General features: G+C 39.5%; 2 protein-coding genes across 10 annotated transcripts in view; one reads left to right on the top strand and one right to left on the bottom strand.

The window, feature by feature from the left end:
* The window catches only part of FBXO38 (F-box protein 38), a 51,080-nt gene extending 33,669 nt beyond the window's left edge, over nucleotides 1–17,411 (bottom strand). For 3 of the 5 annotated variants that reach the window (XM_031449302.2, XM_010989464.3, XM_031449305.2), the window contains exons 1-5: nucleotides 17,293–17,411; nucleotides 8,868–9,058; nucleotides 4,966–5,099; nucleotides 2,072–2,235; nucleotides 1,699–1,864 (exon numbers count right to left, since the gene is read on the bottom strand). In XM_031449302.2, coding sequence (XP_031305162.1) covers nucleotides 1,699–1,864; nucleotides 2,072–2,235; nucleotides 4,966–5,099; nucleotides 8,868–8,995 — 592 coding nt within the window. In that variant the 5' untranslated portion in view covers nucleotides 8,996–9,058; nucleotides 17,293–17,411. Of the gene's footprint in view, nucleotides 1–1,698; nucleotides 1,865–2,071; nucleotides 2,236–4,965; nucleotides 5,100–8,867; nucleotides 9,059–17,292 lie in introns of those variants that run through there. The other 2 variants (XM_064484426.1, XM_031449304.2) reach the window with 2 other exon arrangements.
* A 149-nt stretch (nucleotides 17,412–17,560) lies between these two features.
* LOC105097008 (uncharacterized) overlaps nucleotides 17,561–24,421 on the top strand; it is a 269,473-nt gene continuing 262,612 nt past the window's right edge. For all 5 annotated transcript variants that reach the window (XM_064484423.1, XM_064484421.1, XM_064484422.1 and 2 more), the window contains exons 1-2: nucleotides 17,561–18,048; nucleotides 23,335–23,432. In XM_064484423.1, the coding sequence (XP_064340493.1) occupies nucleotides 17,965–18,048; nucleotides 23,335–23,432 (182 nt within the window). In that variant the 5' untranslated portion in view covers nucleotides 17,561–17,964. The remainder of the gene's footprint in view (nucleotides 18,049–23,334; nucleotides 23,433–24,421) is intronic.

Below are 24,421 nucleotides of genomic sequence, written 5' to 3'. Positions count from 1 at the left end.
GTCCACCCAGAAAAGCATAGTTAGCTTTAGCTTTGAACTATGCATAAACACTGTATGGCAACAGATGGGAAGTAAAACTGGGGATTAGTCCAAAGGAAGAAAAGCAGAGGAAGTGAGGTACAAATTAAGACTCAAGACACAAAATTCACAAAGTTACATTTAACATCTACCACGATGGTGGTAGTTCTGATTAGGAAACCCAAAGTAGCAAGGGTGAGGCAGATCCAGACAAGACTGTTATACTCTATGCTCAATCCACATTTTACCCCAAATCCATTCTATAAACAAATGACACAATTACCTGTCTTCCCCAGCATGTTCATTAATTTACTATACACGTTTGTATCACCATCACAGTGTTAAACTGTTGAATTAATCAAATGAATTAATGCATTTCAACAAAATTTACCAAGGACTTATTATATTTGCAATGAACTATGGCAGGCATCATGGAAAATATAAAGATAAAAAAACACAGTCTCTGACATCACATACTATAAATTTTAGATATTATAGATTTTAGATATTACAGAATTCCTTTATTATCTGAAAATCCAAATTCAAACTAGATATCCAAGTCCTTAATCAGAACCACTTCTTGATCTTGTAAATGAAGGGTTGCTAGAGAACTTTACTCTTCTTCCATAATTGCGTACCTAAATCTTATTTAAGACCTACTTCTTATCATCCCTGTTGCTCTCCCTTCACCACTTGACCCAGTTTCAGAAATGCCCAGTTCTTTCAGGACCATCCCCAATACCTGAAATGCTTGGAACACAGCAGCTACTCAGTATGTATATTTTAAATAAAATGATGAAAAAATAGTGAAAGTCAGACTATAGTAAGAGGAGTATCTCCAAAGATGACAAATTAAATTTGAGAAAATATCCGTCTTTATCATTTTCTCAGGTTGAAATTATTGGGATACAATTTCAGAGGATATTTAGATGGAGAGTGTACACTGTGACCACTGCAAATAGGGTCTTTGAAATAAGATCACTTCTTCCTCATTTCTCAGGGAAAAAAAAGAAGTGGCAGTTTTCTATCGGCTCTGGGTTGAAGAACACGGGGATTTTCTGCTTGGAGAATATACATGTGAACTAAGAGCTATCCGTGATGTTTTTATTCTGCGGTGTTCTAGAGCTCAGCTGTATAATAAAACAGCCATTTGCTACATGTGGCTATTTGATAAATTAACATAAAATAAAATCAAATATAAAAATTTAGTTCCTCTGTTTCACTACCCACAGTGGGTACCATATGGAATAGGTCAAATACAGGACGTTTCCATCATCACAGAAAGTTGTAGGGAAGAACGCTCCTCTGGAGGGTAGGACAAGTACCAAGTGGTGGATACTGGAGAGCAAGGGCAGGATTTTGCCTCATTCAAAAAACAAAGCAAAACAAAAAACCCAACAATTTTTAAAACTATTAAAACTGTCTTCCAAACAGAGAACATATTGGTTGTGAAATAGTAATTCTCTCACCTACTGTATTCTACCTGCTGTATTCCCTCTCCCCCACCACCCAGGACTCTTTAATGAGAAATCTGAATTTTTATGCGAGTCTCACAAGCATTTCTTTTGCCACCATCAATCAGCAAAGCCATTTCTAAAATCCTCATTATTCCCTTTCGGTGAATATTCAGTTGTATGGCATTTCAAGGAGTCACAAGCAGCCCAAGAAACATGTACTCACCAACTAAATGTAAAGTTTGAATTTTGGCTCCTATAGGAATTTTCAGTTTATTTTCAGGAGGAATTGGAAATGCTCCATTACGATTACGAAATTTCCCCAAAATATGAACATGCGGCATATATGTCCAAATGGATTCTACCAATTCCAAATGAGAAGTTTCCACACCCTACAAAATAATGCCGAAGCAAGCATAAGAAAGGCTTTTAATTTAGCATCCAAGGCTTCTATTTCTGTATCATAAGATGCTAACTATGCAATGGAATTTAAGTTTGTTGTGGATGAAATTTGCAAGTGAGTGAACATGTTCTATCATTCTTTGAATTTAGTATTTTATCAATCAGTTGATGTCAAATGTTCAACCAGGTGCACTTACCACTAGGTTTGGGCATGCCTGCAAAGCTTCCAGAACTCCTGGAATGCTAAAAGCCTCATGGCCCCGTACCCTTCGCCTCTCAAGGTATCTAGGGTGAAGGCCATATAGCTGTTCAACATCTGGCATCTTCTTCAATAGTGTCAGAAAACTGGAATCTGTGAAGCCTGAGAAGTTCAGAAGCATTTAGAGCCAAGCTCATCTTTCTACTGGTCAATATTGAGCAGGCACTTATAATTTTCATCAAAAGTTAAAAGAACAACAAAAAAAGAGATTTCCTTTTTAAATTTTTATAAGGCTAACACTACAGCTGAACAAATGGTTAAACAAAAGAATTCCTTTAGTAACAGAGGAAATGTGTCAAACTCCACTTATTCTGAATCGATACTTTACAGCTGACACTTTTAATTTATTATTCTCTTTTTTGTTGTAGCTGCTGCTTTTAAGGCACAGAAATCTTCAGCCAGGAACAATACGCTTTTAACCCAGATGGCTTGGACGTACTTGACTGGTAAGTGAGGAAGTACCACCCACCTAACCACCATCCTCCTCCCCTAAAGGTACTCTGGTCCATAAAACCTCTAGGCTCTACACAGCACACAACTTAAAAAATGAGTAAGATATGAGCCCCATCTCCAGGAAGCTCACAACTTTAACCTAAATCCCATCTCAAACTAGATTCTCTTAGTTTATCCATTTCCCAATAATTACTCTATCTTGTATTTAACTATCACTCTCATGACATTTTAGACAACTCATTCTCCTGAAAAAGACAGATGCAAGTTTGCTGAGAGAACTTAAGTGATCCAAAATGAGAGGATGCTGAGTGGACAGAAAACTATCGGGGTGTCCAGTTGTGTTTCATGGCGGGAATCAACTAGATGGGAAGAGAGAGATGGGTTACTTCCACCGCAGGAGCTGCCGGTGACGTAAGTGAGGAGAACAGGTCTCATACAGATGATACTTTATTACCTGGGGCTTTTTTGTTTTTAATGGAGGCTGTCAGAAAGCCAACTGTCTGCTCACTAATGACAAATGAAAATATTAATTTTCCAGAATAAAACTGAAGCCCCAAATCACATACTACAGTTTTCGAAAGTTGTTCTGCTTGTACAAGGCTAGCCTAGGTATGTTAACTTCAGAATCACAAAAATGAAGAGTAAGAAGGGACCTCAAAGACTACCTGGCCTAATTATAGTAACAGTTCTTACTGTTGTCTTGTACGGCAACTTTACTCACTGAGCCATTCAGTGTGTTAACCATTTTACATGTTTTCTTATCTATTCTCACAACCCAGTGAAAAAGGTTATCACAAATGTAAAAAATGAACTTGACCTCTGTCAATGTCCATCCTCTTTTGTTGTACATTACACATTACCTCTTACCAAAGAATGTGTAACGCTCCACCTTCTTTACAAAGATGGTGTGAGAGTACGGTTCAAACATATGTAAACCATAAAGTGCTATACAAAAACCTTAGTTAGCATTACTGTGTAGAGAATCAGAGTTTAAACTCCAGAGACTAGACCAAGGTGGCATTAGCGAAGCAGGGTTAGTGAGATCTTATTCTAGCCAAAGACTGTTTGCCTTGACTCTCTCACATTTGTTGCAGGGATGGGAAGCCTTGGGCTCACAGGTATTTATCACAGTCTAAAAGAAATCAGCAATGTGTAAACAAATTCTTTTCTAATTTGATAGGGGCAGAGATTTTAATTGAGATATTGTACCACACGGGAGCTCTGCTATCTTGTCTCTTTATGTAGTGCATTAACCCCATCTCCACAATTCCTACTGGCCTAACCTCTATTAAAAGTAAATCTAATAATGAGAAATGACAGTCATTTTCACAGTACCCTACTTTTTTTCTGTCTTGCTATAAATAATCACTCTCTGGAACATGATAAATCCTTCTCTCTTAGGATCATTTCTTTTAAGTATCTGAATGCAAATATGGTCCGCCTCCCACCAAGCTAAGTTCTAGCCTCAAGACTTTGCAATGGTCTTCACAAAAAAATACAGTGATAAACTCTGGTCAACACAGTAGAACAGAACAAGACAATTATCTCCCTAGCCCTTCACTTCTATTAAGGCCCCATCCCTCCTTGGCTAGCCCCACAGCTTCATCACACTTTCATCAACAATATTCAGGATATGAATATTGTTGATAAAAGGCAGTAAAAAACAAAAGACATTCAAAATTGCTAAACGACAGTAACTAAAGGGCACCGATTAACAAATTGGTATTAACTGAAAAGAAGCCTGATTAGCCATTAAATATTAACGTTTCCCTTTCAAGTATGCTCTGCTTAACTAAAGTCATCAACTTTCTTTTCTGGTGGTCTTTTTAACTGAAGTCCATTTGTTGTGGTTAGACCACTAACTCGGAGTTCTTCACCTGCAAGGCCAATGCATTATTTGAGAAATCTCCAAGACCTAGTATAGGCCTTTTAAAATTGCTAGAGAAATGAAAGTTCCAAAAGTACAATTTCTGTGGTCCACAACGAGAGCAGCTTTACAAAAATTAAAAAATATTTTTTTAACCAAAAGGTGCCATTAAGGGGTACAGGAAAACTATGAAAACTTGCATCGTGTTAGAAAGGGCACTTTGTCTAACATGGCAGATATATATTTAATCAATCAAGGGTCAATAAGTAATCTCCAATCGTGTATTTGTGAAACAGACTAATGTAGTTTCTTATGGAGCAGGAAATGAAAAGAGACCACTAAAACAGGTAAAATGTATTTTATCAACCTAAATAATTTAGATAAAATCCAGCCTCCCTACCTACAAGATGCCTTAGACTGCCTATTCCGAGACAACAAGGAGCTTTTGACTGAAACATTATTATCAGTTTCCAGTAGGGCTCCCCTGTACATTACAGGATAAATCCACTTACCACTTGGCATGTACTCCCACCACCGCCCTGCACAGAGATCCACAACCCTCACAACTCTCAGATATAGGGTTACTGCTTCCTTTAGCTTCCGGGAAAGACATTCCATACACATGATATCCTGCAGAGGGAGGTACCTTTGTGAGAAAAAGAAACTCATATTTATCAAATGGGTAAGTACTTCCTCTCACTGACAGGTTATTTTTTTCCTTCCTCCAATCTCCCACCCCTCGAATGAAATAAGACATTAGGAATATTCACAGAGTTTTAAGACTAATATGCATATATAGCTTTTTACTTAAAAAAATGAATCAGCAAATACTCAAGCATCTAAATAAAGTAGTGAGCTCGCTCCACAGAGCAGTTGATACATCCTGCTTTTCTCCTTTTAAGTTTTTACCAACAAAGAAAATAAAAAAAAAAAAAGGAAGGAAAAAATTTCAGTATATTTCAAGGCATGATGCTAAGGAAACGTACAAAATATCAGAGAGAACTGATCAATCTGAACCTAACCAATATTATTTCATAGCTTTTATAGAATCCATTTCCTACCATGGCTAAAGAAGAATTCCTCTGCTCCTGTTCAACACCACCCAGAAACTCTATTATTTTCTTCATCAACAAATATGTACACTAAGTTTATATACTACACATTTTTTCCTAGATCTTTTACCTTTTAATCACATACTCTTATTAATAAAAGTATTGCATAAGCATTAAGTGAAAACACTCATCTGATTTACAATTTCCTCTTTTCCCACATCCCATTATCTCTTCCCTCCTGAAACTTTTCAACTACTTTTGTTCTGTTTTCAGTAATACCAATATATATTCTGAAAGATAGAAAATCTCATCTCTCTTTCTTAACACACCTCCAGGCATAACCTAGATTAAATTTTTTTTTTTTTTAAAGGCAAAAGCTACACTTTCTTGACTTGGTATTGTGTCACTGTTTCCGCAATTTTGCAAGCTAAGTTGTTTTCTTGTTTGCAACACAGCCCTCCCCCAGTCCTTTTACTTCCCTTCTCTGTTCTGCTGTGTTCTCCACCCCTCTGGCGATCAGTTGACTTTGGCCAATGGAAGGCAGGGCAAAGGCTTTCAGCTAGTCCCCTAGCTGAACTAAATTCCTGAACATCCTTTATTGGTACCCTTAACCTTAACTACACCTCTCTAAATAATCCATTTATTAAATTATCTTCAGATTCCAGCCAAGTATAGCTTCTTTCCTGCTAGAACCCTCATTGATACAGTGGATGCTATTATTATTTCACTTTACAAGTGGTAAAATTGGCTCAGGAAAGTTAACCAGTAAAAAGTCAACAGCTAGGTAAGAGAGAAGAGGAGGGATGTCAACAGGTGGGTCTGTCTAATTCCTAAAAATTAAGCTAATTCTAAAGGGAAGACCAAGTATGCCTGCTGAATATTTCTCTGCTCCATTCTCTTCTACTTCTGGCCCCCCTGCTTTTTCCTTTAAAACTATTTAAATAAAGAGAATAAAGTCACATCAAATTTTCTACCAAAAAAAAAAGCATTACTGCTAACTTAATTTATATTTTCCATAACTTAGACATAAGTAGGATAATTTTCAGAAACTATAGGACTACACATTTTATAAACAATGAAAAATATTGAATTTGTTTTCTAAATAGTTTTGCCATTAAAACATTGCTTACCCAAATCATTGATTTTTATCCAAAGTATCTGCCTGAGTTAATATTATACCCCCTTGAAATATAAGTATCAGTAATCTTACGAGGATTATTTTATATCATATTTGCCCTTAGAAAACAAAATATATTTTTACTTCAAAGATAAGGCAAATGAAATATATTTTAGAAAAGATATGTTTAACGTATGGCAGGTACAGCAAAGATTAGGTTTCTTTTAAGGAAGCTGTAGTTTTTCTTGTTTCATGAAAACATGCTAAATAGTTACTACAAGACTACAAAATGATTCCTCAAATAAAAACTTCAGAAGCCTAAAAATAAATGTTTATTTTTAGAATAAGCATCTCATACCAAATTCAAGTAGGCAGCTTAGGTCACAGCTCTCCTTCCCTTCTGCCCATCTGCTGCATGCTTTTCCTTTATTACCAGGGTGACATCCTTCTACTTGACCCCACCCCTTCTATTTGAATATTCTATTTGAACTGCAAAATCTGATCTACTCTCAATTTGACCAAAATATGGTCAAATTTGTTCAGGAATATGTCCTACCATTAGTTAGCAAACATCTACTCACATCCCTAGAAACAATTTTACCTATGCTTTCTTCTAGAAGAATTTTAATAGCTTCACTGTTTAATTCACTGATAAGTTTATAATTCAGTTTTCAGATATAAGAGATAAGAACATGCTTTTATTATTTTCTTCAAATGTTTTTAGGTTGTGAATTCATCACTGAATAATTCACTCAGTTTTTCCTCATTGATGTGACTACCAATTTTATCATAAACTAGGTCCCCATGTATATTTGAATCTACATAAGGAGCCTACACATGTTTATGTTTTACCCAAATGTCTGGCAAGATATCTTCTTCAGTACCAAATCTTTAATTATTGTATAATTTTAGGATACATTTGAACATCTGGTAGAGTTAGATTCTTTTTCTGAAAAATTTTGGCTACAGACTTTTTTTTGCCAGATGAACTCTGGTATCCTGTTATGTTAAAAAAAATTCTGTTCTTTTAATTGGGCCTTCTATTTTCAGACGGAACTGAAACAAAACTACATTGTGTTACAGAATAACATACTGCAGAAGATAGAAGCTAAAAATTTATACTAGAAAAGAAAAACAAAGTGCAGTGGTTCCCTAAAGTAAGTCTCTGTATCTGTTATAAAACATTAATCTGCAGATATTCAGTAATTTTTTAAAAATGCAAAATGTTTCTAGGTACTTCATGTATGGAAATATCCCCAAGGTAAATAATGTAAAACAACAGAAAATCCAGATGCTTAGAAAAGTTAATTGTATTATATAAGAGAAAAATTAGAAGCAATTCAGATCAAAGAACATAAGAAAAAAGGTGAAAAGGTAATTACTGTGTCATAGTCAGTGGGATAGAAGTGGTGACTAAAATGATACCTGTGATGTAGCAATGTGAAAAAGGGCACAACACAGTCATAACCATTAACACTTACCAAGCATTTATGCCATGCAGTGTATTAAGTGCTTTAAAAGCATTGTCTCACTGAACCCTTATAATTACATCTGTATATCTACCACTGGTCCAGTGAGAGATTCAAACTCCAGTCTCTCCCTCTAGACACAAAGTATGTTAAGATTTGTTTATTCGAGAGGATAATGAAAGAAGAGAGTAGGGGAAATTGGAATGACAGCTTTTTTGGTTGTTTTTGTTTCTGTTTTTTTTTAATAGTAGTTGTACTACAGTTTAGATAAAAACAATTTAAAAAGATTTTAAAGAAGTTTATCTCTAAACAACTTTAATATGTGCACTGCATGTAGTAATGATGGGTATGACTTCATAAAACTGGTTTTCAATTACTTACATATATGTGCATACTAAGCAAAATGTGTTTCTTACTATGGACTGTAGCCAAGAAGTCTGAAACCACTGCCTTACGTTATAAGCACATGCCACCGTAATAATGAAAGCCAGCAAATCTATCAGTCATTAAGAATTCCAAGAAGCCTGGAATGTTAACAGTTTAGACAACGGCTGTCCAATAGAACTTTACAAAGGAAATACTCTCTGTCTTCACTGTCTGTGCCATCCTATACAGTAGCCACTAGCCACATACAGCTAGTACACCTGAGGAACTGGACATTTTACTTCATTTAAACGTCACAGGTAGCTAGTAACTACCACACTGGACAGCACAGCTCTAGGTTTGCTCCTACTTACACAGTCCAGTTGGTGAAAGTCAACCACACAAAATCTTACCTAAAAATATGGCAAAGCACTTCATGTGAAAGTTGATTCATATAGTCCTTTGTTTCATCTGATATTGTTTCCTCAGGGATTTCATTATTCATGAGACACGTTTTAACACTTTTCTTTCGTGGACCCATAACTGTGTTATCTCCAGTGTCAAAGAGCAAATCTCTCCTCTTGGTTACTTGAGTTCAAAGCACCTGAAAGCAAGCAGAGAGAGTGTAGAAAACACACCAGACCCAGATGCAGAAATTATCCCAATAAAACCTAGGTAAAACAATGTCTGTTTTAGAATACAGACACACAAAGGTAGTACTACGACAATGGTGCAGACTACATTCAAATTAATAAAAATATTACACAAAAGGCACAGAACAGTTTTTTCTGAAGAGCAGTAGGGATTAAAATGTATTATTTAGAATGAGCAAAAAGCCAAGGAATGAGGAGTCTGGGATTCTCTGTACTCTGTTGCTTCCTAGCTAGTTCACTCTAGGTTTCACCAAGCATCAAATTCTTCAAATGTAAGGCAAGATCATTAAATCAGCTAGACAAAATCCCTTCCAACTCCAGGAGCTTGCGATTCTAGAACTGCCCCTAACATAGCAGAAGGAAGAAGACCCTTAGATTCTAGCCATGGATCTGCCACAAACTACTTCTACGAATTTAAGTCACCTTTTAAATTCTTCATTCTCCCACGTACAAAGCGAGGGGATCAGACTCCACCAGTGGGCCACATATCCTTTTATGGATCTGACAAAAACTATGGACAGCCTCCTCAAAAAACAAAAACAAAACACTCAATTTTATGTGTAACTTCAGAGGAAGAATAAAACCACTCTTCTCCCTCTCCCATAAATATTAAAGAGCAGAGGTTAATTCACTTTTGTATCAAATGCAAAACTGAATTAACCTCTGCTCCTGCTCCTTAGAGAGGTGAGGAAGAGGGGAAATAAGGGAGAAGGAAAGAGGAATGGAGTGGGGGAAAGAGATAAAGTCAGATGGTTTTTTTGTTTTATTTTGCTGATCAGGTTAAAAAGGAACTATGTGAAAATAGTCTCCTTTAAATAGCATTATCAATTATCTCTGGTAAGAATTCTGGAAAATTATCTGGACTCCAACGTAGAGAACTAGAGTTCAGAGCTTAAATTTAACCATGCTACAGTAATGTACATAATTGCTGTCCCAAATCAATCTCTAGCTTAAATAGTGTTTGCTCCTTTTTATGTACCAACTTTTTTGTTAGTTATAATCTGTACTATCAAAACTTTCTAAAGAGGACCACATGCATCTATTTCCTTACAGTGCTGACTCAGTAAAAGCATAAACTTTTCCTGATGACCTGAGGTTATCAATCTGAATATACAGTATATTCTGTGATATATTCTCAGGGACTACTGAACAATATGGAGTTCCTGGGGTTCCTCTGCTTCAGCAGTAAATGGGAGCAAACTACAAGGCCAAGTGAATTCTCATATTTCTTGTGCTTGTGTGTGTGTACTATGGTCTCTTCTTCCTTCACTGAAAGGTTATGTGCTGTTACTTGTGGCAGGTGTCAGCATGCTTGCTTCTCCCTGCACTTCATACGCGCACACACATACACCCCTCTAGTTTGTTGCTTCTAATTAGTTATGGCCTGGGAAACCAAAGAAATAAGCTTTTAGAATTGTGTGTGGATTAGTATCGACAGGCAACTAGTAGTATGAACCTAAGAAATTCTGTAAAGACTAGGCACATGAGCCACAGTTCAGTAAATTTGTGACATGACATCTATTTTGCCTTTTGAGAAGCTTATTTATATGTTATCCATCACATTTTGGCTAACAGATTCTTGGAGAAGTAAAGTTTACTCTCAGAACTCCCCACAAAAAAGTTATAAATGTGCTTATCCGTTTTCTGATCATCAGTGTCCACCTTTTCCTATTTACTGCTCTTCCCCCACTAAATGAATGACTTCCCATCTTATGATTGTTCCTGAAACCACACTAAGTTTATTTTGACCTGGTCATCAAATCCCATAGCCTCTTTTCAGTGCTCCCCTATCTGAACCTTCTGTAGGATGGGTCACTGGTAACTACCCCTTCTTTGAAACCCACTCATTCTTTGGCTCCCAAAGTGATATTTTCTTGGACCTCTTCATTCTTCTATGACCACACTTCAGTCTCCTTTGCCAGTTCACCCCAAAACCCTCTTCCCTCTGGGGAATTGTATCCATTCTCAAGGCTTCAGCTACTATAAATACACTTAAAAAGATACCTACTTCTAAGTCCTGTCTCTCCTAAGCTGACCTTTATTTTATTTCCTCTCCCTATCAGAAACCTTTATCTCAATCCCTTGATCATCCTTCAAAAATATTAGGTCCAAAACTCTCTTCACAACCACAAACCACCCCCTGCTCTGTCCTAAAACACCCACACTCACCCCTACACCTGTGCTCCCTACTGCAGTTTACCAGATTAGAAACGTTGAAATCAGCATCAATATATCATGCTCTCTCTCACTTACCAGACACCTGATGGGCTATTTTTACCAATGTTACCACAATTCTGCTCTTGCATTCATCTGCACTGGCTTTCAGACCTCTGTCAACCCTCATTTGGGCTATTGCAATGGCTTCCTAAATGACGTTCACCAATGTATCCCCAAGGCCTGGAACAAAGCCTACACAGTAGGCCCATGATAAGTAATCGGCTGAATAAATGCTTACTATACCATAATCCACACTGAAACTAGAGTTGTATTTTTAAAATACAACTGATTGCTATATTAAATGAAAAAGCAAGATGTGGAATATGTCAAAAGTATTATCCATTTGCGTAAAAGAAAAAGTATAAATATGCTTCTGTTTGCATGAGACAATTTTAGAAGGACCCACAACAAAGTATTAACAGTGGTTACCTCTGGGGAGTAAGAACAGAGGTCTTAGAAAAGTAGTAAAGAAATTTTTACTTTTCATATTCTTCTCCACTGTCTGAAAATGTTAGATTGTTTTTAAAGAAATATAATATACAGAACCAAATAGAAACCAGTTAGCCTACAAGGAATCCCAGTTTCCAGAGGATAAAATCTTTCCAGTCTGGTCTCAAGCCACCTTTCCAATCTCATCTTTCAGTTCTTACCACTTGTTCCTCAGGACACTCACTCCAGCCATATCAACATCCTCAGTCTACCCGTTTCTTTAACATTCATCTTTCCATTTCTAATAAGCTACTAATTTTGGCTAGAATGTCCTTCCCTTATTCCCCTCCTTTTCTTTTTTTTTTTTTTTTTTTTTTGGCATAGAAAGCCACTCTTCTGCCTTCAAAATCTAGTTGAAATGTTAAGTCCTCTGAAAAAAAATCTCCTTCTCAACTCCTCTTTTGAGCTCCCTGTGAGACTTAACATATGCTTCTCCCACAGCAACTTGTATAGTATTTTACTGGTCATGTTTCTGCCAGGAAAAGGAAAAGAATCTCCATGTCCTGCCACTGGGTGATGACAAGTCCTTGTTCATAATAAATTGGCCAATGTCTGATGTGTGAATATCCATCAGTCTTTCCATTATTCCATATGGTCCCAGTAGCTTCAAGGCTGCTCAGAACCATTTCGTGCTCCTAGGGGCACTCTGTTTGCCACCACAGCACTCAGTGATCTCAGCAACAAGCCTGTGGCACTGGCAAAAATGCAAGCACATTTTACTCCAATAAGAACATGTAAAAAAAGCTACCCTGAGGCATGCAGATACATTGTTGAGACTATTAACCAGTACAGATCAATCCAACCATGGGTTAATTCTCCAGTTAAGATAGTTTAGCACAAGTTTCATCTTTAACAAACTCACCTTTGACAACTCTAACTGTTCATGGATACCATGTTCTTGACTTTTCATCCTTTAATTAAAAATCTTTCTTATTCCTTCCCTCTTCTTTTTCTTGAGCAAATTCACACCGCTTAATCATCTTATGATTAAGAAGAACCATCTTGTGATTCCACCTTTTAGTGCTCTTTACTATTCTGCAATGCTGTGGTTTTGTAGGATTCAGATTTAGTAGCTCCAGCACACAACCTACACTTGAATTTTTGAACCAGACTGAACCTTAAATATCAATGAGTTTATATAAGTTTACTTATTTAGAGTTCAGAAAAAATATTTACTCACAGATACAACGTTATATAGAGGTTAGTTTAGGTCTCCACCAAGCCCACAAAAATCTAACCTACGGTATGCATTAACACTGCCTACCAAAGGGCCAAAACTGAATTGGTAGGAGTGTGACAAAAACTTAAATGAAACTGTATACGTATTTCCCATATCTCATCTAGACCTGAAGGCTTGGTCACGTAGCTGCTTATTTGACAGCAGGTGTAGCAGTGACTCCCCTACTTGCCTTTGGTGGGGAAGGGACTTGTAGAGATGAACATTAGGATAATCAGGTCACCATCTTCCATTTAGGGACTTAACAGTTCAGGACCCATAGCTGGCAGAAATCCCTCAGTCCTCCCCAGTCCAAGTAGGTGCCCCTGGCAATGTTAAGGATGGACTCATTTATTTTCCCTTACCACCACTCAAACTCTTTTAAGCGCGTGCACACACACACACACACAAACACAACTGTTTCAACTAAACTTACCTTCATTGTCATTTAAGTGAAATATGTGACTAGAGTATGCTGAGAGCATTTCATTCCAGGCACTCAGTACAGAGGCCTGGTATCCCTGGTTGAGAAGGAAACACCATGAAAGACACAGAGTTCCAAGTGACAATGCTATCTCTCTTGTATGCATGCTCTCTCTCTCAACTGCTTGTCTTTTCGTGGGATGAGGGATAACAGCAGGTGAGAACACAAGACTGCCATGACTGACTAGCCTTCTATGTCTTGGTTTCTTCCTACCCTATCTCCAAAATATCACCACGTGCCTCTTGAGAAACTCAACAAGGTAGCGAAGGTCCAAAGCAGCAGAAGGTTAAAAGGGAAAGAGGAAAGGATGGAAATTCCAGTTATCAGCAGTAGATAAAGGTATCTAACCTACTGGAGCAGGCCTAGCAAAGGAGTCAAGGAGGGTGAGAGGTGAGTACAAATATGGAGAGACTATATTTTGCAGCACTATATGTTATTTTCTAAGGTCAGCAAGTTCTAGAGGCTGGGATTCTAAATCTCAAAGAAACGTCATTCTGAATCCCAGAATGTTAAAAGCTGAAGGGGCCCTCAGAGACTAATCACACAGTTCTTCATTTTTGTGGGTCACAAACCTATCTGAGACTATGAAGAAAGCTGTACATCCATCCAAGAGAAAAACAAAACACACCCAGACTCATACACAATTTCAGGTGCTTCACAGAGACATGGAAGCTCATCCAAACGTCCCTATCCAAGACTGGTCCCTCAATTTTCAGATGGACAAACAGAACCCGAGAGTATAAATCACTTGCTAAGGGCATATATTAAGTGTCAGAGCTCAGGCTGGGATTTAACCTTCCCAGCCTACACTATACAACCTGTCATCAAATCGGTAGTCTGCACCTCGGCTGGCTGCCTGCATTCCAGAGCTATGCCCCAGTGCTCTGAGATGCGCTTCTGGATGCCCTGACAGAACGGCTGCTGACCACACCCTCCTTCACAAATTAGAGTTTATGGCCCACCTAATTTAGGCTCCCACATGGTAGCCTACAACAGCCCTGGGTCTCCTATAGTCATACTGTGACTGGCTGTTTAGCAGACCTTAGCCACGGGAAGAATCGCTTTTGTCCTGGCAGCCCAAATACATTCTAAGGCATAAGCCTGAATTATTTGTGAGCATTCTTTAAACTTGAGAAACTCAACAAGGTAAGGAAGGTCCCTTACATAACACAATTTCTCTTAGGTGTGCTCCTCTCCTTCCAGCCTGCCAGTTCAAACCTCCTCCTATCCCAAACTGGACTACACTATCCTCTACTAATGTAATTCACCCTGGTTGCTCCTAAATTTATCTTCTAAACCTTAACCCTCAAGGCTATTTCTGCCTCTTGAAGGGGAACTCCAACATTTTCTTGCAAAGATCAAGTTGTTTTCCTTTTAATTCTCTATTTTCATTATACAAGTTTTAACACTTACTGTTCACAATTCTGACAATCGCTGATACCGATAAAAGTCCTACATAAATCCACTCCTTTACTCCCTAATAGTACGACTTATACCTGTTCCATCTTGTCAACATCTTCCTCCATGCTTGACTTATTCTACTAATTACTCTCTTCCACAGATCACACCGGATTCTCCAGGGTGTTTGTCTCTTACCAACATACTTTATAGAGTATAGAGATAAACCAGCTTCTCTTGACTTCCCTTACAACTAATCATAAAACTTAGGGACCTCTTCTTTTATAAAACTTTCACAATGCTGAATCAATTTCCCACACTGTATCTAATTAATAACAATTCTCTGGAAAAACTCCTTTTTTAAATTGCTATTATCTATCTATTCATTCATCCATCCAATCATTCCCTCTTTCAATTATTTATTACTGCCTACCAAGTGCTAGGGGGTGACAGTCTTTCTTCCCATGAAGCTTACAGTCTGAGTAGAGATAGATTCTACCACCAGTTTCTTACAACTCAGCCACTCCAATTAGTATAACTTACTTTTACTAACCTCACCAAAAATATCTCCCATGTAAAACTTTTCAGTGTCTTCAGTCATCCTATCTGGTCAACCCTTCACGTTTCTAATACCTTTCTTTAGTTTCTACTGCCTTCAGCTTGCTCATGCAAAGTAATATTGCATGTCACTTAATTTGACACCATTCTTCACCATAGATCTTCTATGTCTACTACTTGTCACAGCCTCTCTCGTCTAAAGAAATGCCACACCACATCCACTGAGCAACTCAGGAAAAAAAAGAAAAGAAAAGAAAACAATTACAGTGCTGAAAAAGTCGAGGAATCATCCAGTCCAACCCTTCATTTTCCAGACAAGGAAAGTGAAAATCAGAGAGGTAAGCTGGCTTGACCAAAGTCACAAACCCAGCAAGTACCAGTGCTGAAAAACAGATCCAGGCCTTTAACTTCAGCTCAAGTTTAATTTTATTTCACTGTCACTTTACCTTACTAAAATCTGGTTTTTCCTTTTTCTCCTATTCTATGCCTTAGTATCCTTCTTACTAAAAATAAAGTATGTACTTCCAGGCACAGTCATTTAAACAAACACAAAAGTCTATATTCTTTACCCAAAGAGGACATCAGAATCACAGCATTGCAAATTTTGAAGAGAGGAAAAGAAACTTAGTGATCACTTAAACCAGTAACTGTCAAAAATAAAACTTGAAAATTACAAGCACAGATGTTTCAATCTAGATGGCTACATAATACACACCTTTCACACCCCACCTTTCCCCTCCTCCAGAAAAATCATGGTTTTATAGAGCAATTATTTTATTCCTCAGTTGTGCTGAGAGTATGGGAAAGGGGATTAAGAACTATTGTCCCAATCTAACACCTTTATTTGCCAGATGAGAATTCTCCAGTCCAGAGAAAGCAAAGTATTTGCCCAAAGTAAACCAGCAAATGAGTAGCAGTTTCCAAACAAACAAACAAACAAACAAAAAAAAACAAGGTGTCCTATTTTTCACACTTGTGTATTTTTACTCTGCTGTAATCACTTTCTAAATCAAAGTCTTCAGAACAAAGCTGCTCACTGCACAGGAAACACAGGAACTTTCCTAAGTACCCAGTTGCCCTTGGTCGGCTTGGTGTCTGGAAAATACAGGGAAGACACCTCTGATAAACCACCTCCTGGCTAGGCAGGATGTAGAGAAGAGATGCTTTTCAGGTCTGTCTCTAAGGAAGGGCTCCTTGAAAGGGAGTTGAGAATCTGATTCTACAGCTAGGAGAGGCAATCAGAGAAATCCAACACCTTCATTTTACAGATCTGTAAACCGTGCAGCACAGAGGGTAACAGATCTGGGCAAGGTCAGAGAATGAGTCGGTGGACAAGGTAACACTAGAACTCAGGATTTCCGATCACTGGGCTGGCCGCCTCTCAAAGTTGTATTCACTGCGTCCTGCTCAGAGACATACCCTCAGTAAACTGACCAAATGCCTTAATTCATTAACTTAAACACTGACTTAACACTAAAATCTTGGTATTAGCGACGCCCGCAGTGGGATGGGGTCCCAGAAGTTGGCCAGGCCAAAACCCCCGTTTTGGTGAGGAAACCGAAGACTCTGCGAGGGTTATGTGTGCTGCTGGGATCTTGGGCCAGGTTCAGAGAGGGTGGCAAACCCCACCACCAGGACCTCGAACGCCAAGAACCACAAACTCAATCCCTGCTTTTCGGGGAGCTCTAGGCCCAAAGCCGGAGACCGAGAGCTCAAGTGATCGGCGGCCCCGGAGCTCCATCCGGCCGCCTCCACCCGCAGCACGCAGTCCCGGCTCCGCAGCCAGGCGCCGGTCCCCCCGGCCCACCCGGCCGCCGCCTCACCTATGCCGGCCCTCCGTTTGTTATCGCGGTGGAGAGGGAGGGAGAAACGAGACAAACACTTCCCGCGGCCCCCACCACCCGGGCGCTTCCGCTTCCGCCAATCCTTGAGCACGTCCGGAGCGTAGGCATCCGGGGCGGGGCCAGCTCCCCGTGCCCATGTTGGGTGTGGAACGTGAGCGTCCAGGCCGGGCAGCCATGGTAAGCGTGGCATCTAGGGACGGGCTCGGAGAGCGTCCTTCGTTCACGTGACAGCGTCGCGACGCCGGAAGCGTGGAGTCAGACGCCGACAAATAGTTAATGGATTGTGTGGTTTGCTAGTCTGTGCCTTTGAATGAACACCTGGGAGCTGCATTTGTTTGCGGAGTAGCCAGGTTTCAGTAGAGATTTTTCCAGAATTCTTTCGTCTGAAAAGAGAAAGTTTTTTTGCGAGGAAGAACACAGTAGGGGGCAGTTAAAGTTGATAACGTTAAATCAGCTTTCTTTACTTTTGGCACGTTGTCTCTGTACGTATTTAACAGTATTTTGTAAGTTTTTAAAGGGTTTTTCACACCAGTGTCTCAAAAACCCTATACCACTCCGACATGTGGGCAGGAACCAGCTTTACTCGTTTTTTTCCATATAAAAATGATCTTCAGAGAGGTTGTTGACTGAAAAAAGACGCAGAGCCGAAAAATGAGTTATGTTTTATTCGTCGGACTTACTGAAGACGTAAACCTGAGGAACAGACTCTCAGCTCCTAGGGAGTGTTCCGAAGAGGTAAGGAATGAGCCAGGATATGTAGAAGTTTTTGCAAAAAGCAGTGATAACACATAGAAACCGCATAGTTGAATATCAAAGAATTACTGCTAATTAAAAAATTGACTTTTTAAGTTAATGAATTTACTGCTTTTATATGTATGGGAAGACGTGAGAGTCTAGGTTTATTGAAATCACTATTTTGTTGTGCACCCTGTCTAGCCAGTATGCTATTTTTCTCTATCCTGAATCTCTCAGCGTGCAGGGTAAGGGGCACCTGCGGTGGCTGAGGGCTTGGTGGCTACACTGTCCTTTGGTTACTGAAATGACATGCGACATTCTGTGTCCAGAGATAATTTCTCATTGTCACACAGCTAGATTGAAACCCAAGATTTTTACCCTCCAAATCCCGCATTCTTGCCCTTAAATACAGTTTACTCTTGAACACCTCTGGAGTTGGGGGTTGAAAATTTGGGTATCACTTTACAGTAGACCCTCCATGTTGTGGGCCACGTCCAAGGATTCAGTCAATCACGGGGTACTCACTCTGTTACCTTGAGACTTCAACTATAAGCCTCGGGTTTGTCAAGCAAAAGTGGACATCGTTATGGTACCTACCTAAGAAACCACCGCCGAATTTAGTGGTTCAACCCAGTAATTTGTACTGCTTCTGAGAGGTGACTGGGCTCACCTGGGCAGCTCTAACCTCAGGCTCAAATGGAAGTTACATTGTTGGCAGTTTAGGCTGCAAGCCCTGCAGGGGCTCCGCCAGAGCTGTCCTTTAGAGTACCTAATGAGGTTTCTCCCTCTGCTTTGTTTGTCTGGGCAAAGCCCCAGGGGCTGATAGGCAGCACTTGGAAATAGAGCAAAAAGTGAGTTGTTCTAGGGAATATAGGAAGAAGCTCGAGGATGGGACTTCATGTGAGCTAGCCTTGGAAGTCCCAGGCGTTACTTCTGTCACACTCTGTGGGTCAGGGAAGCCACCTAGCCAGCCCAGATTCAAGGGGAGGAGGCTAAGTTGTCACCTCTTAATGGAAGGACTGGTAAAGAATGTGTGGCCATCTTTAATTTACCACACTACCTTATTTGTTGTTTTTAATTTTTTGGATATTTATAGATTTTATTACCATAGGTATCAAAAAGGAAGGCTGGTAGCCCCACTAATACAATCTTGAGTCTGTACGTGAATGATTCGTTATATGATTCTTTTTAATTGTGGTAAATATTTATAACATAAAATTTACCATTTTAACCATTTTTCAGTGTACAGTGGTACAAAGTATATTTATGCTGTTGTGCAACTACACTACTACCATCCACCTCCAGAACTTTACTTCCCAAATTGAAACAATGTACAGCCTAACCCCTGAACAACCACCCACATCTCCCCCGCCTTCACCCTAGCCCCTGGTAACCACCATTCTACTTTGTCTTTCATGTAAGTAGACACACACATTTGTCCTTTTGTGTTTGGCTTCCTTCATTTAGCATAATACCTTTAAGATTTCTCCATGTGTCAGACTTTTCTTCCTTTTTAAGGCTGAATAATATTCCATTGTGTGTTTATCATATTTCGTTCATCCATCAATGTACACCTAAATGCCTATTGTAATAGTGCTTCAGTGAACACAGGTGTGTAGATACCTCGTCTAGATCCAGCTTTTCATACTTCTGGATATATACCCAAAAGTAGAATTGCTGGATCTTATGGTATTTCTATTTTTAGTTTTTCTATAGCAGCAGCACTATTTTACATTCTCATCAACAGTGCCTAAGGGTTCCAGTTTCTCCACAACCTTTCTCTCGTTTTTTTTTTTTTGAAGTAATGTCTGTAATCCACTTAAAAGAGTGTCTGGCACGTAGCAAATACTCCACAAAGGTCAACATTTATCATTTGACTGTTCGGAGTCTTCTTTTTCTTCCTTTTCCTGAGCTATATTTGAAATTGCAAGGGCTGGATTCTTGGCGTATGATATTTCTGCAATTTACTTTCGCGGCATCTTAAATTTCCCCAAGTTACATAAGGAAATGCTCTGAAAGGATGTCATATGTAAGATACAGGCACAGAGAATTGCAGTTTCAAAACCAAACACAAGGTGGTAATTAGGCAAGAAAAGAAAAAGCTATGTGGGAGGCTTCTATAAACACGAGCTCTGCGTGAACATTAAGGAACAAGGCCCTTGTTTCTCATTTTTCATTTGGACCAAACTGCTGGTTTCTGCTTAAATTTTAAACCTTAAAAAGCATACATTTGTAACTTGTTAATCAGATTTCCAAGGCCCAATATGCATTGGTTGCAGGCTACTAATTTCAGTCTTAGTTTGCTTCACAAACAGCATGTCCCAGCTGTACCCAGTACTCAGTTTTCCCTCACAGACCCTATGACTCACTTGCCCTTGGCTAAATGAGCACCTTGCCCCCTTATAAGTGAATCAACCTTACTCAGCTGCTGCAAGGAAAGAAATGGAAGATGCTGGTGAATTGGGCCCATCTGGGCGAGCCCAGTTCTGGGATAGAAGCTGATGGTCCTTAAATTCCAAAGTAACAGGGAGAAAGCAGTCGTAATTTTCAAAATCTGGTTGCATTCTGAGCCTGACATGGTTCATTCATTCATCCCACAATATTTTCTGAGTGCTTGCTCTGTGGCCAGACATTGGACTAGGTGCAAGGAAATAATTGTGGTGAGAAGTGAATGAATTTCAACCTTCAGTTTGGTAAAGGGTGACAATCAAATAAATATCCAGGTGAATCAGTTTCTCAGACATCAACAGATGGGGTGGTGGGCCCACAGTTTTGTTGAGTGAAGGAATTAATGAACGATTGGATAAAGATACTCAATTTTTTTAAGCACTTCAATTGTTTAGCAAAAACCTTCCCACATAAATAAGTGTTACAACTGTATTCAATTAGATATAAATATGGCAAGTGACACCTCTTCAAAATGTCAATAATATTTAGTCTTAATAAAATTCTTATTCTCTCAACTTAAAATCTAAGTTTAAATCAATAATTAAAAATTTCAAATTGGAATCATGAGATTCATTCTTTAATATGCTATACTTTCTTAAAATATGACAAATATTTTAAATGATAATTGTTTATGGACTATTTCTTAACCCAAATTGCAATATAGATGTGATTTAATTCTTATTTCTATGGTTAAATTTAATCTTTGGGGGGTTATAAGAGAACTACTTAAAAAAATTCTATTTCCCATATCAGGGGATTGCAGTTGCATATTGATGAAGGGGTGTTGTCTGAGCCCCATGATTTCCCTTCTTCCCACCCCAACCCTTTTCCTTTTGGCTCTCAAGCAAGGAGGACGCATGGTAGCACCCATTATCTCATTGTGTAGATGGAGTCTGTATGGGAGATGATGAAACCAGCATTTAGTGAAATTCATAGACTAGCAGAGGGGAGAGGTGGACAGTAAGACTCATGGTATTGCTTAAGTCTGTGGATACTGCTGTGCTTGAATTAAGGCCCACCCTAGATCCTCCTAATGGCATGAACACAATTCTTTGACCTAAAATAAGTTTCTATTGGATTTCATCACCTTTAACAAAAATACTCCTGATGTATTTCCTGTGCTGTGTTAGCCATTAACCTCCTCTGTTATCCCAGACCTTCAGGAAACATTTGTTACTCTGAATAGCCTTGAAAGTGCTTGAGGAATGAAGGAAAATGGGGAGTCTAACATGCACCAAAGTGGTGGAGAGTGAGGCATTGGTATTAAAAGGTGAAATGAGGAGCTGATGGAGAACTCTGCAGAATTAGGGATACAGAGCAGGAAGTAACCATGAGAACATAAATGCTGCGGTGGGGGGGGGGGGTCCTCTGAAATTGGGAGGATACCAGACTGCCCATGGTTTGTGGACTAGGAAGTCAAAGCATTTTGTGTGGGTATGAAAGTGTATTTACCAGAAGGCTTAGCTCTCTGGGATGGGCACTTCCTTGCTTTCTACCAAGACAGCAAATTGTTTCAGCTCCTGGGAGTATCATAATTTATTATGATACAAATAGGTTAAATAGTTACATGTGGTAAAGGCAGGAAAACAGCAAGGGGTTGAGCTTCGGGCGGACTTGAGGACCACCTCAGATTTGGAGGAGGTATTCAGGCATCTGAGAGGGTAGTGCCAATGCATGTTTTTGTTTGCTTTCATTTCTCCTGGCAGTAGTGCCTCAGTATTCCTTTGGGAGATAATTCTTTATCCTCTTCTAGTCCATATAGTAGGGCTGGCTTATAACCTGGCTCCTGCAGTGCCTTGTAATTCAGTCCATTTCAGTAAGAGTTAAACATGCTTGTAGCCGTAAAGACTGATCCAGGAATCTTATCTCAACGAGCCTAATAAGCTTCAGATCTCATTATTAGAAATTTTAGGAAAGGAAAACTTTCTTCTGTTGAAATTTTAACTTCTAGAACTGAGGGTCTACCACTGGGTTGGGGGTGGGATGGGGTGGCCAAAAGCCTGAGAATGAAAACAACATCAAGGAAAGCATGGATAGATCCCCAAAAATGGACAGAAAAAAATTCTGGCAGCATTTTTTGAGACTGGATCTAGGCATGCCTGAAGTCAGAGATTCCTCTGGACTTTTCAGGTACAGGAGCCATGGAAATCTTCCCTGCCTCCCAACTTCCTCCTACCCCTCCTCCCCACTCTTTTTTTTTTTTTTTCCACTTTAGTCACTGAGTTGGATTTTCTTTTGGGTATTATTCTTCCAAAGAAGTTTAATATACTATATGTGGTTTCCCCACTGGAGGGTGCAGCTCACTCCCTGCACCAGGAGCAAGTGTTCAGAGAGGTAATGCTGGCAGGCAGGCATTTACTGTGAGAGACCTGTTGGGATGGGTCAGGGTCCCAGCCACAGAGCTCAAGTTCCCCACAGGGCCCTTGTCTCAGAAGAACTGGGAGATTACTCATGTTGCTGAGTCCAAGCTCGTACTGCTTGCTGTATGACCGACCAGTAAGTCAAGAGACAAGGTGCTGGGGCACGGAATAGCTACTTTATTTGGAAAGCCAGCAAACCAAGAAGATAGTGAACTAGTGTCCCCAAGAACCATCTTACTGGAGTTAGAATTCAGGCTTTTATGCTAAAAGGGAAGGAAGTGTGGCTGGTTGTTGCAAACTTTTTGGTACCAGAATACTTTGTGCTTGCAGCTGTTCCTCCAACAAGACAGATGTTCTTCTCTGTTTTGTAACTTTTTATCTCTGTATGGAAAGTGTTGCATCTTTATTAAAGGTCAAGCCTGGGAGCCTTGAGAATGGGCTGTCATGTTTATCTCAGGTTTTTTCTTCTCTGTTACAGTCAGATGACCAAGGCAAGGAAGTGGAACAAGGCTCAGGTGCCAGGGGAAGACTTCATCTCAAGAAGAAAGAAGCTTCCTTAGTGTTAAAAAGAAAAAGGTAAGGGCAGGAATGACAAATAGGTTTTGTCTTCCATGCCAAATCTGACGGGCAGGGTATGCTTGGATTACTATGTTGAGAAAGCTTTTTGAGGCCAAATCCAGCTCTGTAGAGTATACTACTGTTGATCACTGATGTCAGGTGTGGGCATGGGGAGAAGCAGGAGGACTGGGTGTGATAGTTTCCATCTGTGGGTGAGGTGTTTCTCGGTGGGAGTTACTGTTGGCATTTTGAGTGGGTCGGCTCTTGACTGTATGGGACTGTCTGTTGCATTGCAGAGCTTTCATCCACTGAATGCTGGCAGTGCCACTCCACTCACTGACACGCAAAAGTCAAATCCCCATGTATTATAACTGCCTCATGTGAGAACAGTACTGCTCTACTTGAAAATCATTAGGTTTGACTATGAGTGACTTGACTTGCATTTGCCTGAAGATTGAACTGGAGCTTCTTAAATTCTGTAAGACTAACAGGAAAAAAAAATGAGGATTTTTTTCTTTTAGAACCTGAGAACAGACTTGCCACCAGCAAGGGATAGGAACTGAGGATGAGGATGGGACTGAAGAGTCTTTAGTAAAGGGAAGAAGATGCTTATTAGAGATAGGAGGCAGGTAGAACCTGACAGCGGGTGATTAATATGTCATCCCTGGTTGAGGAGAGGGAAGAGGGAGCCTCAGCTGTTGGGGGAGGGGTATCCTGTTAAACATCAGTGTCGTTTGGGGTACCCTCATCCCATGTTAGGGTTCCATGGTCTTTAGGTGTTTCCTTAGGTCATAGTGTTGTCTTTTTATGACAGTTCTCAGGGAGCTGCCCTCTACTGTGACTCTGTACCTCTGAATCCACTGAATAATATCAGCCACCTAAAATTATTTTTGGAACAAGGTAGCATATGAGTTAATGAGTGAATAAGTAAATGAATAGAATATTCCCTCCCTTTCATTTAAGGGTTCAAGTATCACTTATTTTCATAGTCTTCCTACCCCTGTCAA

Source organism: Camelus dromedarius, chromosome 3 (assembly GCF_036321535.1).
Source record: "Camelus dromedarius isolate mCamDro1 chromosome 3, mCamDro1.pat, whole genome shotgun sequence".
In the NCBI taxonomy this organism is placed as follows: domain Eukaryota; kingdom Metazoa; phylum Chordata; class Mammalia; order Artiodactyla; family Camelidae; genus Camelus; species Camelus dromedarius.
This window is presented reverse-complemented; position numbering and strand designations above follow the sequence as displayed.